Source organism: Condylura cristata, unplaced genomic scaffold (genome assembly GCF_000260355.1).
Source record: "Condylura cristata isolate star-nosed mole 26May11 unplaced genomic scaffold, ConCri1.0 scaffold00002, whole genome shotgun sequence".
Classification (NCBI taxonomy): domain Eukaryota; kingdom Metazoa; phylum Chordata; class Mammalia; order Eulipotyphla; family Talpidae; genus Condylura; species Condylura cristata.
The window spans coordinates 28,376,084-28,390,718 of NW_004567103.1; the positions used below are offsets into that span (position 1 = coordinate 28,376,084).

Consider the following 14,635-nt stretch of genomic DNA (forward strand, 5'->3'; position numbering starts at 1 on the left):
CTAGGGTCAAATTACTGTCAACTGCAATTTCTTTCTTTTTTTTTTTCCGTAACAGTCTTGGACTTTTCATTATTCTTTTTTGTCAGGAGTAAATTTTAAATCATGGTTGCTGTGTGGTTCTCAGGCCATTCAGTTCTGTGAACTGTCTATAGTTCTGATAGTCAAGACTCAGGTTCTGGCGCTGGTTTTGGAAGCTCTGCACCACTGTTTGTTTGCCTGTGGTCAGCAATGGCATCTTAGCATCATTCTCGTGATTGCTGTTCCCGTTTTTTGGGAAAAATATCATTGTACCCTCCCTAGTGGTGCAGTGTGTAAACACAGCACTAAGAAGCTAAAGCCACTTCAGTGCAAGTTCGATCCCCAGCTCAGAGGTGACCCACATGGCACAGCAGACCTCTCCTAAGCCACCCACTGCTCCTCTCAGCAGTATATTTCGTTAGCCAGGCTGTTCTGCTCTGCACTCTGTCTCTGGTGAATCCTCTCACTGCCTCTGCACCTCTGGCCTGTACCCCAGTTCTGTATGCATAAATAAATAAATCTTTAGAAAATATATCATTGTAGTAAAGCTTCAAGCTTAATTCAGTCTTCCTTTCTCAATATTTCCTTATTCAGATATAACCATATAAAAAGAAAGAAAGAACCCTTATCTCCCCACCCCCCCAACCCCCATCTACCTCAGAACTTTCCACTGTGAGGTTTGTATTTTCAATTAACATGCATTTACCACTCTAATGAACTCTTCCCTTGGCATAGACTATAACTTACTTTTCTAGGGAATAGACTTAAATGATACAATAAAAATTTTTCCTGTTGAAGTCTTGTGGTTTTATAAGCTACTCTAGCTCACAGTCTGAAATTTACTGTGCTGTACAAGTCTGAAATGAGGCTTCCTTTAGCACAATTCTGATTCTAGGTTGGGGCACAGAATTCATATTTCTAGTAAGAACCTCAGAGTGATGCAGGTAGTCCTTGCTTCATTCTGAGAAATATTTATTTAAAAGAATATGTGTTTTCAGCAGCAGTGCTTCTAAAACAGTCATTTTTAAAGCAGCAGTATATGGATTGCATCACAAAAATGAGCTTGCATTTTTGAAACTTCATATTTTAACCTCAGACTTAAGATAATGTTTGACTGACTTAGAAAAGTAACAGTAATGTAGAGTTTTTTTCTTATAATACTTAAATGAAAGGATACATTCTCTCTCTTGAGTTTACTTTTATTTAGGTATTACTATTTTTAGATAAAATTCTGTAAATAACTGTGTCTTAATTAAATATGTAGGACTTTAGTATTTGGTATATTGATGAGTTATAGGTTATATACTTGTTTCATGTTTTGGCTTTGTATGTGTCAGGAAGTTCAATTATTTGCATCTTGAATAATAAAGGGGAATAAAAAATTCAATATGCTTTTATAGGTGATCATTAAAAAATGTCAGCTTGCTAGCAGCTTTATATCATAATCCTGTGATTTCAATTAGTTAAATGAAGCAAACAGTTCTTTTTTTGAGAAATCAGAAGTTTTATTTTTCTGTGAATTAGAGCATAGGGAATGGGGAAGGGTTTCTTGTCATTTATGAGAGTTGTAGTGATTTATGACACTTTAGTCAAAAAAAGACCAAACAACATATCATTTGCCCCTTTTCAACGTACTGTAGACATGAATAAAAACAAATATCTCCTTCAACAGATTATAGGAGGGGAAAAATATTTTGAGTGGTTTTTTCAGATTGAAGTAGGGTATTTTAAAACTTGTCAGTGTAACTAGAAATGTTGCATGTCTTATCTGTTAATAATTTTCACTTCCCTAAGTTTTTTAAAATGTGATCTTAGAGAGTAACTTAAGATTTCATCTATGCTTTAAGACTTATTTTTTGTTTTTCTAATGTTTTCTCATACTTCTAGAAAAAATTAAATTGATGTTTTCAGGGCTTTGGTGGAGGTAACATCGGGTGATTTCACTGATCTATTGTGTCTCTCCCCTCCTTTTAGAGTAAAGATGGCAAAAGTCCATTGCACATGACAGCCGTCCATGGGCGTTTCACGCGGTCACAGACCCTCATTCAGAACGGTAAGAGAGGTTCTCTCAAGCATTATTTGAACAGGGGTCTGACTGCATGTGACTGTCAGTCACCTGAATGTGAAAGATGGTGTGCTCTTTTGGAGTATATAAAGCTTGAATTTACATAGCCCTTTGATGTACTTGACCAAAATCTCTTTATCAGATATTTACCCAGTTTAGGAGTGAGAATATAAAGCCATCAAGTTTTGCAGTCAATTCCCAGTCAGTCAAAGACCATGTGAATTTTGAAACTGGAAATGATAATACTTATCTAGGCTCAAGATCTTGCAGTTTCCACTGTGAAACGAATAAAAATAAGTTTTATTAGCAAATCTGTGTTATTTTTAAAGCCTAGAATTCTCATAGTTCCTTAAACTAAAACCATTAAGCTACTTGGGCAAAGGTAGGAAGAATGAGGTGACTCAAAGGAAAACCAGGTAAGTACGTGATAAAAGGAGCATAAAATCACAGGCTTGACAGAGAGCATGGAAAATTACATCCTCTAGTAATTTTCCAGTCTTACAACAGAGGTCTATGTGGACCATGGAGTTGTTCTGTTGCCAAGGGGTATCATGTCATGTTATGTCATGACCTATTTGCAGGTCATGACCAGCTTCTGTGAGAGGGCTCGCCTTGACCACATAACTTCTGTTATCTCTGCAAATCTTAAAGACAGTTCAAAATATAGGGTTAGTCCAGATTCTGTTTCAGTTCAGCAGTTCTGAGGCTATCTTCAGTTGACTCACATTTCCACTTTTCAAAATTCTCCTATTAGTCAAGTTCTTAGCCCTATTTTTCCCCTCATCTCAAGAACTTTGGATGACATACATTTCAATTGTTAGTGGTACTGTTCTGTCTTAGGCACTCAAGTCACAAAACCAAAAAGTCACTTGACCTTTGAAGATCAACCAGTACAGTTACACTTAGGAAGCAAAATATCTGTGGTAAAGCAAAGGAAATTTAGAAGCATTTCAGTAAAGCTGTAGAGGAGCATTATGCTTACAAGTTTCCAATAAGCCAAGGGAGGCAAAATGAAAATTAACTGTATAGCACCCATTAATTCTAATTTAAAATATATGCTATGTCTTTGACATTCACTTTATTGAAAGGGCCATTTTGTTTTATTTTGCTTGAAGTACAGAAGGTGGGGGTGGGTAGAGAGTGACACTAATGACTTTCTTTTGTCTACTTTCCTCATTCCATTATATTTCTAAAATGGCTTTCTGAAGCAAATCTACTATCTTCAAAATAAACAAAAGTAGAGTGATATTTGTTATCTATTTTTTTAATTTAATGTGAAGTTAATCAATGGGCCTTAGCTCTGTGGCATAAAAATCTTCATTCCCGGTTAAAGCAATTTCAAGCACCAGTGATCAGATCAAAGAAAGAGCAATTTTTCACCTTGTAAGCACTGCCTTCCTACAAGTCCATCCCATTGGGCCAGAACTTAACTGGCCATTGCCTTTGAATCAGGTCATGACACATCTCCCCTGCATTATACTAGTGTGGTTACATGCTGCTGGCTGCTTTGAACTCTCCAAAACCCAACCCTGTGGGCTCAAAGACTTCCCTGCCTCCTCCATATACTTCTGCTAGAATTTGATTTGAGGCAAGACCTGAAAGAGACCCTATCCCTTGTCTTTTATGATCAAAGAACTTGTTACAGATCCTGTCTCCTTTTGCTTGTGGAATATGATGGGGTTAGAGATGCAAAGTTGGGAGGATATAGTGGCTATCCCTATAGCCCATTATCTTTTTTTTTTTTTTAAAGATTTATTTATTTATGCATACAGAACTGGGGTACAGGCCAGAGGTGCAGGGGCGGTGAGAGGCTTCACCAGAGACAGAGTGGGGAGCAGAACAGGCAGATCAACGAAGCACACTGCTGAGGGGAGCAGCGGGCGGGCCAGGAGAGGTCCGCCACGCCATGTGGTCTCCTCCGGGGCAGGCGGGAATCAAACTCATGCAGAAGCGGCTTCAGCTTCTCAGTGCTGTGCTTTAACCCGCTGCGCCACCAGGGAGGGCCTAGCCCATTATCTTTAATGATAAAGCTAGCAGTGGTTGATTGTTCACACTGCTAGGCAGCTGGCTAAGCATGCCACATAAGTCCTTTCAGGCATCTCGTGAGAAAGAGGCTTCATTTTAAAGATGCAGAAGCTGAGGCAGGTTGCTTCTCACTTTTGTGAGGATACAGAGCAGGCATGAGGAGGACAGGGATTGGAATCCACGCTAGATAACACTAAAGGCTGAACTCTCAACTAGTACACTTATAAACTTATTCTTTGGATGAATAAAACCGTGGTAAATGTTTTTTAAAACTTGAATTCTATTTATTCTAAGAGTAACTAATGTTTAGAATAGTGTTGTCCCCACAAAAGAATGATTTTTTTCTTCCTTCAGAAGATAATTCTATGCATTCACTGTACACATAAGAACTTCAAGTTTTTTCCTTTGATACTAAAAACAAACAAACAAACAAACAAACAAAAAAACTGTCTTTAGGAAGTTTTCCTTCTGGTTTTTGGCTTCCTACTGGGAAAAAATATAGAGGTAGACGCCTTGGCCCCCAGGCCTGGCGTCCATCCTCCAGTGTGGATCACTGTCAGTAGGATCTGGATTGCTGGTTTCCCACAGGGTCGTGAACTGGCTCCCCAAAACAACTGAATGTGCTGCTGAAGAACATTCTCTTTTTTTATTGTTTTGTTAATTAAGTCTGTGTCAGGATTTTCTAGCATTTCTTTTCTTCTTTGTCCTCACATCAGGGCTATTTTTTCTTTATAGGTGCATTTTCTTAAATTAGTCATCCTTGGTAAGATAATCATTTTAAAAAACAACTTTTATTTTAGCTAGTAAGTAAAGATTGCCTCTGTTGCTCAAATATTTTGTTTGTTGTCACAACCAGAAAGGGGAAGAATTGGATGGACTCAGGACAGTAGCAGGAGCATCGGTCCAGTCACTGGCAATGGGCAACTATCCAGATGCTGCCCAGCGGGTTATAAAATTCAGAAATGATCTTTTCTTCATAGGAACTGTAAAATTAAATAGAATTTGAAAAAGAGTGAAGTGTTAATTTAAGATGAGTTAGGATGAGATTTTTGACCTTTCAGCTTATAATTCTTCTGCAGAGTTTAATACGCTGACCATTTTTTTTTTTTTTTGGTGCAATGGAAAACTATTATCGGATGAGTGCTTAAATAATACTGCGTAAGTTAGCCTTTTTGACATGCTCTGCATCTAAACTCAGAAATGTTTAACTTCCTCACTAATTATCAGTGAATGATTACCAACATTATCAGCGTGAAAGCTTCAAATGAATAAGAAAGATATCTCATTTGTTCTCCAAGCAAATCTTAAAAATTTTTTTAAGAGAAAATGGAATTGTTCCAGTATTTATTGTAGAGATTCATTTATATGGAGATCCTACTTTAATATAAAATTAATTTCTAAATAACGGAAGTTTTATAAGATCAGCTTTTCTGTTTCTACCCTTTCTGGTAGTTTTTATTATTTTCTTTCCTTATCCTATTCTTGGTATATATGAAGCTGGTAAGCCCAAAGGCTTGAACACTTTTTAAGAAGGGTTTAGAGGCTTTTGACTGGGAAAAGACATACATGGAGTGATGCAGTGTTTGTTGAGGAGGCTTCTCTGAAGTCTGGGATTTTGTAAAATAAAATTAAATAATTGAAAAGATTTTACAAAGAATAGGTACTCATTTTATAATAAAAAGTATTGAAATTAATTATTAGGATCTAGGGATTAATATTAGTTTATTATGGTCTGAATTTAGAAGCATTAACTTAGATCAATTATTATTAAGACTGGTAGTCACCATGGGAGCAGACAGTCCCCACCCCATGTGGGTACACAAAGCAGCTCAGGTATGTATTTATGCCCCAGAAGTATCTTTCAACCTATCCCAAAAATTTCTATTGATTATTTGACAAAACTTCAGATTTTTCTATGTATTTGGAAGCTAGGTAGGTAGATATGTAATTATTATTATGATGATGTCCAGAAAGATGGTTATAGTCTATTTTAGCACTGTTTTTTAAAATAACTGCTGTATCATAGAAATAAAGATTTGAGAAAGGATTGACATTTGTATTCAAGTTGCCTTTTATATTTCTCTGTCACAGAGTGAAAAAAGGATTACCCTTTACAAACATTTGCAAACTCCAAATGTGTAAACTTATTGGCAGATTGATTTTTCAAGTTAAATTCTGCAAGTAAGGAGTCTTGGCTATAGAGTAAAGATCTTAAATCCTGAGTAAATGTATGTTCTATTCATAGTTTTTGAAGCATTTGTCCCTTCTACAAAGTTCGTACATATTTGGTAATTTGCTCTCCAATCTGTAGCAAAGGTTTTTATTTACTAATTCTGTTTTACCTTTATACCAAGCTAGAAAAAATATTTTTTGTTGAAAATAAATCTTAAGGAGTCAGAAGTCATAATGACCAGTAGTAGAATTCACTTTATATTGATACTATTATTAAAACAAAAACAAAACAAAACAAAAAAAAGGTATTATGGCCTGGAAGTTAATGCTCTTTTTTGAATGTGAGAAGACTCTCAATGGCCTTTTTAGGGGTAGTGCTCAAGTCTACTGCTAATGGCATATAAATGGGCATAACCTTTCTCAGAAGCAATTTGCTACAACTTATCAGTGGTCTTAAAAACATTTATTCTTTTGATCTAGTATTTCTGTTTCTAAAAATGTTGCTGAAGGAAATCATCTGAAATGCAGAAAGATATTTATAAACATTCTTCTTTTCTTTAATGGTAAAATTTGGGCTTAGTCTAATGCCTAGTAATTGGAACCTTGCTAAGAAAAACTCTCAAAATACCAATAACATATAGCTAACATATAGCCATTCCTAGTTATATTAATGATATTGCAAGTATTTATATTGAATTAGGATGGAGGAAAACAGGATATAAAACTCTTTCTACATTATGACCTCAACCATAGGATATTTACACACACATCTGGAAGGAAATATTCTAAAGTATTAATACTGCTTTGTGAATTTTTAGGCATCTTCTGTTTTCTTCCTTGTTCACTGATCTTCCACATTTTCTACAGTGAGAAAAATTAGTTTCTGAATCTGAAATGTGGTTTAAAACAAATGTATAATATCCTTCTAGATTTATCTAAGCTACTCATATAATATTTACATTTCTCAATATTTTACTTTTTTTCTGGCATATATGTGTGTATATAGTTTAGATACACAAACTAAATAGGGTAGTCGATCTTATAATGGTATGTTTTACTTTTAAAATATCAGCTTACTTTTAGTTTACTATATTGATAATGAGAATAAATCTCAAGATTTGGGCAAGTATACAGAATATGTGTATTACAAATTTTCTATGCGATCTACTCAAAAAACCTTAGGTCTAAGAGCATGACCTGACAATTCAATACTTTACTGTTTTCCATAATGATGGAAAAATGTGTTTAACAGATTTAAAGAATAAAGATGCTCTTTATCTAGTTCATGGATAACCATGAATTAGAACCTCAGACTAACTTATATTCTGTATCCCAATACACGGGGCATTTTCTTTAATTTGAAAAGATTGGCTATTAGCTTACACAAGTCTATGAATGTTCTATGTATTTTTCCCTTGGTGTTTTTCCCTTTCATTTACTTCATTACCTCTTTCTATAGCTTGCTTCAGACCCTTCCTTTTTAAATTGGGATTTAATTTTCATACCACTAAAGTGTACAATTCATCAGATTTTACAGTTTCCACAAGGTTTGACAACCATCGCTATTCTCTAATTCCAGAACATTTTCATTACTCCCTTACAAAACCTCATACCTATTCACAGTCACTTCTTTTTCCTTAATTCCTTTTTCTTGATTTTCAGGGCCTTAATATATTTGGGACATTCCTTTACCAGTAATACATGTTACAAATAGCTTCAAAATATATCAATTTCCCTTTTTTTTAGGATGTGAGGAAAGGCTTTCTAACTATAGCTAAAAAGCTAAATACTATAAAAGACTGATAAATAAATTTTTTTCCAAGGTAAAAACACCAATGATAAGTGAAAAATCTCTGGGGGAGGGGGTGGACAGGGGGATATTTGCATTATGCATTACTGACAAATGGGCATTCTCCTAAATATTTAAATACTTTAAAAGTCCTTGAAATTCAAGAAAGAAAAGAACACACCCGCCTTGGAAAAATTGACAAACTCCATGAGCAAATAGTTTATAAGAAAAAATAAACAATCGTTCCATAAATAGAGAAGAAGATGCTTAACTTCTTAATAAGATAAATGCAAATGAGAGCTACACTATAAACCAATTCTCACCCATCAGATGGCAGATATTCTAATTCCAGTTGTGAGGAAAAGCATTTTCCTACATTGCTCATAATAGTGCAAAATTGCACTGTACCTAGAACTGGGTATCTAGCAAAGCTGCGTATTTTCCCTTTGGTCTAAAAATCCCTTTTCTAGGAATTTACCCTTGAGAGAGGGATCTAAAAAAATATGGAAAAACCTAAGCATGAGACTATTTATTGTAACATTTCTGATAATAGCAAAATGATGTTTATAACTTACCTTTATGTTACCCGGGATTGAAATATCTTTTTCAGGAGGTGAAATTGACTGTGTGGATAAAGATGGCAACACCCCCCTCCATGTGGCTGCAAGATACGGTCATGAGCTTTTGATTAACACCTTAATAACCAGCGGAGCAGACACGGCCAAGTAGGTTACTGAAAAAAATATGGTGGAGTAATTGCCACATGTGGGAATACTGCCAAAGGAATTTTGCCCTGTGGTAAATAGTTCCCATTTATCCAGGTTAAGGTGGATTTGTACCATTAGGCTAGCCACAAATTAAACTTGAAATAAATTGACTTTTCATGACAGATATAAAGAAGAAACAATTTTATTTTTAAGCTACATCAGAAAGAGGACTCTTCTAGTGGTCTGGATGAAGAACACTTGAATTTTACTTTCTAATACTGTTTTTCCAGTGTTCAGTATTATTAAGTAGGATAAAGAAAACGTAATTGGGTAAATTCAGAATTTATTCAGGGTGATTGCTTAGTTTTAGTGATAGGGTTATGGGGTACAATTGAGTCAATCTGCTACATAGTAAAGAGGGTCCTGATTTCTTTTCACACTTGATTAAAAAGCAATAAGGAATCTCTAAAGTCTGTCATAAGCTGTGTGCTATGGAAATTTCAGAAGTAATTCATCTGATTGATACCTTCAAGGAACTCATGAGTTTTTGCAGCCTAGAGCTCATGACCACAAAGAACCATGCAGTATAGTACATAATAAAGTTCTAAATGAAACAGGACTTTTGTGGCAAAAGATTTGGTGTAGACACTGTACGCCATAAAGTACAAACAGGGAAGAGAAAGCTCAAAGGGGATCAGAGATTTTAGAAAAGCTTTTGAAGAAAAGATAGTTTTAGATAGACTTTGAAGGATGAGCTTGATTTGAGTAGAGTGGAGAGTGGCAGACATTCCAAGAAGGAAGGAAAGCAGAGACATGAGAAGAGAGGTAGCCAACTCTGGGAGAGCTCAGTCAGAGAAGAATGTGTGTGAGGAACTTGCGCACTCCCTGGAGGCTGTTGGGAGCCCAGGCTCTCAAGGGCATCTACTTTGGATGTGACCCAAGTTACCACATTTGCAAATTGTGACTTTGAACCTGTTGCTCAATCTCGCTGTCCTTTGATTTCCTCTAAAATAGGGGAGTAATAACAGTGCCTATCTATAAATTTGCTGTGAGGACTAAATGACTTAATTACTGGTAAAGTTCTCTGGGATATAAAGATTGGTATGAGTATGAGTTGTGTAAATACATCTGTTAAGACTATTAAACAAGATAATCCATGTTAAAAGCTCTTTGAACAGTGCCTGGCACCTAGAAAGCTATCAATAAATGTTAACTATTATTTAATTACTCAATATGTAGTGGAACCAAATTAAAAAGGACCCTAAATGCCTTCAACCTTGATCATAGAGACTGGGGGCAACAATAACTGAAATTTCAGGACAGCATGAAGGCAGTGTTATATTAGGAATTCTATTTTATTTGCCAGGTGTGTGAAACAGAATTAGAAAACCTTGAGAGTAAGCTAATATCTAAATGGTTAAAGGAAGCAGTGGTGGAATCATGTTTTAAATCAAGTTCACAGTGGTTGAAATTTTCTGGACTTGAAACTGCATTTTACAGAACACTCTTGTAGATTTTGGAGTACATGGTGATTTCTCTTCATTAGTTCAACATTAAGTTCCATTTGGGTCCAGTGAACTTGTGAGCTGTGGTCTAGTGATGGAAATAAGAATGAGAGCAAGTGACTGCTGTATCATGACATTTGTTTGTAGTCAGGGTTTGGATTACTCTTGGGGAGCAGTCAGGGAAGTACTGACTCTCTGGTTTCCCCAGAAGTGGTAACATTTCAGCAAAAGGAAGAATCGATAGGAATTTAGTGGATGGGGATTGTATGAGGTAAAAAGACAGAGGGGAAAAGCAAAGCAGGACATTCCAGGATGAAAGCAACAGTAATTACAGAGGCAAAAACATATAGATATGTTAAATGCAGATTTTTTAAGGCTGGATTTTCTGATGTTTCTGTGGGGGTTGGGAGGAAAGAGGTAAATGGAACTGAAAAGAACTGAGGTGGAAAGGCAGCAAGTACCACATCTCAAGGTCCTTGCCTGCTAAGGAGTTGGATTTCATTCTGAGACATTCAGAAGCTGTTAAAGAATTATAAGTGGGTGTATGGTAGGTTGTGTCTAATGATCCCATTTGTGTGGAAGAAAGATTTCTCTGATAGCCATCCAGACATGCTGGAGGTGGTCCAGACTAGAAACACTTGGCAGCCTCTTGAAAATATTCAAGGAAGAAAAGATGAGGGCTTGGAATAAGGACAAGGAGGAGGGGAATTCTGACGAGGTGGGGTATCTCCTTTCAGGAGAACTCCTTTCACACCAGAGGGCCTTTTAGGATGTTGCAAGTTAAAAGAATAGATCCACTTTGTGAAATGAACACTGTGTTGAAATTTCTCACTAGATTTTAACATTTCCAGCCAGATCATTTTGCCCTCCAAAGAGAGAGAGCTTTAATGCTCAATGTTCATTAAGCAGAAGTAAAATACCTAGGCACAAATGTACTTCACTTGTGACATACTAAATATTTAGTGGTATTTTCTTTCAGTTCTGGGTTACTTGGGGAGCTTAACATCACAAATTTTTGATTTTAATTCATTTGAAGGATAAAGATAAACCGGGCCCAATACTTACTAAAAACTTCCAAACACATTTAACTCCATAAACACACAGTTTACTTGCTTTCAGTTATGCAAACACAAATCGTGTAGCAACAGTGCCCTAGAAATGGTTTTGTCTTTCAAGTAGTATTTCCTCCCCTTGACTGTTCTGTGTTCTGGAGATACCAAGGAGGGAACATTGTCCCAGCCTCCAAGAGCCACATCTGGTTTCTTTTGTCACAAGATATCTGAGAACTGGACATACTCCCTTTAGAAACTGTGGGCTATTGGGGGCAGGGGGAGAGTGAATGAGAGAGAGAGAGAGAGATCACCTAAGGGGAAATATCAAAATGAGGGGGAGGTGGGGCCTCCCTGGTAGCCTTGGGGTTGTTTTAGTGCTATCACTGATGTGGCCTGAGTTGATTCCTGGCTGGGAGCTGACCCACATGGCACAGCAGACCTCTCCTCTCTAGCCCGCTGCTCCCCTCACCAGTGTATTTCAGTGGGTCTGCCTGTTTTGCTTCCCACTCTGTGATGAATCTTCTCACCCTCTATAACTCTGGCATGTGCCCCAGTTCTTCTATGCAAAGTAAATTTAAAATATTTTTTTTAAAAGGGAGAGGAAAGTTGAAGGTTAAATTTGTTTTCCCTTGCTCTCCTGTACTCACCTGCAAAAATCACTGTTCTCTGTACTTATTACAGTTTTGTGTAGTAGTGCTTATTAAAGAAAAGAAAAACAAGACTTTTCCTTCTATAAGGAATAAACAAGAAGCATTTATAAAAATAATTTATTCTTATTAATAAAATATATGACCAAAAGCATTTTACCAGCTCTTTGGAGTTTTATGGCCATTGCTTGCTTATGAATTGTTTGAATCTTACCCTCTCAGGCTCTTATGGTCCACCTTTTTGCTCCTCTGCCCTTTCAGTCAGAACAGTTACTACATCTCCACTCATTGCTTATACAACTTCATGTGGCTTTAAAGCCCTTTGATTTTTCTTCTTTTACCCAAGTTTGGTGCATTTGCCTTTTCCCTTCCTGGGTAAGTTCTCCCTTCATTGTCTGCCTCCTCTACAGCAAGATTAGAGGTATTGTGGTTATTCAGGTGACTGGGTCAGGCATCTATTCACTCACTAAATGTGAAGGCCTGTTGAGTGCCCCGCAAGTTGTGGGATTACAGAGGCCCCTGCATAAAGGAGTTATCATCCATTGGGAGCAGGAGTTAAACAAAAGATTATCATGCATGCTAAGTGTGATGGTCCAACCATTGCTGGGTGCCTGTGGGCAAAGGAGAATAAACCTGGAACAGAGGTTAAGCAACAGCCAGATCCTGAAGGGACCTTGTAAGCTGTTGGAGGGTTCAGACATGTTTTAAAAGGAACCACTGAAATGTCTGTATGCTGCAAACAGTCAGGGTGGCCTCACTGTTGTCAGTTTTTTTTTTTTTAATATTTATTTATTTATTCATACAGAACTGGGTTACAGGCCAGAGATGTGGAGGGTGAGAGGATTCACCAGGAACAGAGTGGGGAGCAGAACAGGCAGATCAATGAAGTACACTGCTGAAGGGAGCAGCAGGCAGGACAGGAGAGGTCTGCCACACCATGTGGATCTCCTCCGGGACAGGCGGGAATCGAACTCATGCCGAAGTGGCTTAAGCTTCTTAGTGCAGTGCTTTAACCCGCTGCGCCACCAGGGAGGGCCTGTTGTCAGTTTTACCTGATGACTTATAATTTCATGGTACATGACAAGTACTTAGAATGACATGGACAAAATAATTAAATTGTTTTTGTGATTTGGGTTGACTGGCCAAATAAGAGTCCTAAAACTTTGATCAGCAAATGTTTTTGTGTCGCCGACTTATTGAGTAAAAACTAAACACATCCCACCTTCTTTAGGAGAGTTGTGAGATTTATAAAAGCTTTTGAAATGTGGAAAGAAATGGCTGCCTGATCCCAATTCACTTTTGACTTTTAAGGAGTCAAACATCAGATTTTAAGGAAGCACAGCCTTAAAATTAAACCTTCAAAACTCAAGAGTGCTAATACTAAGCTAATACTAACGGCAACGGGAATATTACTGACTCCTCATGTGATTCATGGGCCAGCTGCTCTTTGGCACTTTGTGTACATTATCTCAATCTGTCCTTACAGTTACTCTGTAAAATTGACACTCTTGTTATCTCCGTTTTCTAAATGAGGGAACCATTATACACTTGGTGAAGAAGAAATAGCACAAGCAAAACTGGACTCAAAAACCCCAAAGTTTCTGACCCCATTACCTTAGCCATAGCTTTTTTTTTTTTTTTTTTTTTTTTTTTGTAGCCATAGAGCCTAAAGGAAGACTCTAGAGAAGATTAGGTGTGAGAAGGCACAGCCCTGTCTCCCTGATGCCAAAGGGAAAGCTTAAAAGAATTGATATTCTGTGGTGCGAAAGCCCTTTCCTCACCTCTGATAGCCCCTACAATTTATTCTAGCCTCATTTATTCTGAAATAACTGGGTAGGAGATGCCAGCTAATAGCTAAATTAAAATACCTAATACAAATGTGTTCCATTAGTTTTATGACTGGTTAAATAAATGTAGCAATTTAACTGGAATTGGTCTCTTCTTCCCTATAATTTATGCATAGTTAAGTTTAGTGTTATCAGACATCTTTATTTCTTGGCCTTTGATGTATACCTGGTGAATTAAGAGTGACGCTTTTTATTTGATCAGGATAGTCAAATTCTAATTTTCCTGCTAAAAGTTTTATGATCCTTCCTTTATGAACAATTTTATTTTTCTAACAATAAGGGGGTAATTTTATTTTGAAATGCAATGCATTTCTGAAATGATTCAGAGGTTCTGAATTCTACTTTTATTTTCTTTCCAATCTTGGCCTGTTTGAACCAAAGCTTCATATTCAAGTTCAAATGCCAGTAATATTTGAGTTCAAATAACCTCCATTGAGGTGACAAAGTTTTATTAGCTATGGTATGAAAATGTCTATCGAATAGTTTTTGCTAGACTTTTTAAATTAGAGTAGATTTGTCTCTCTTACCTTACATTTGTAAATAGCAATTTGGGGGGAAAAGGGAAAGATTTAGCTAGTGCAGAGTTTAGGGAATTACCTAAAGACAATGGCATTAACTGCCATTTGGTAGCAACCTGAAGACGAGGTTGATTAGAAGTATTGATGATGAAGTGTATGGACTATATGACAATATTGTTGTTATACTATCACTTTTACTTATGTTTTTCTCAATTGATTTCATTATATAATAGTAATATACTTGTTATATAGAGATAACTTTTTATCTTTAGAAAATATATATTCATATG

General features: G+C 36.6%; 1 protein-coding gene across 2 annotated transcripts in view; it reads left to right on the plus strand.

The window, feature by feature from the left end:
- ANKRD44 (ankyrin repeat domain 44) overlaps nucleotides 1-14,635 on the plus strand; it is a 172,608-nt gene that overhangs the window by 72,687 nt on the left and 85,286 nt on the right. For both annotated transcript variants that reach the window (XM_012728683.1, XM_012728685.1), the window contains exons 8-9: nucleotides 1,993-2,071; nucleotides 8,680-8,794. In XM_012728683.1, coding sequence (XP_012584137.1) covers nucleotides 1,993-2,071; nucleotides 8,680-8,794 — 194 coding nt within the window. The remainder of the gene's footprint in view (nucleotides 1-1,992; nucleotides 2,072-8,679; nucleotides 8,795-14,635) is intronic.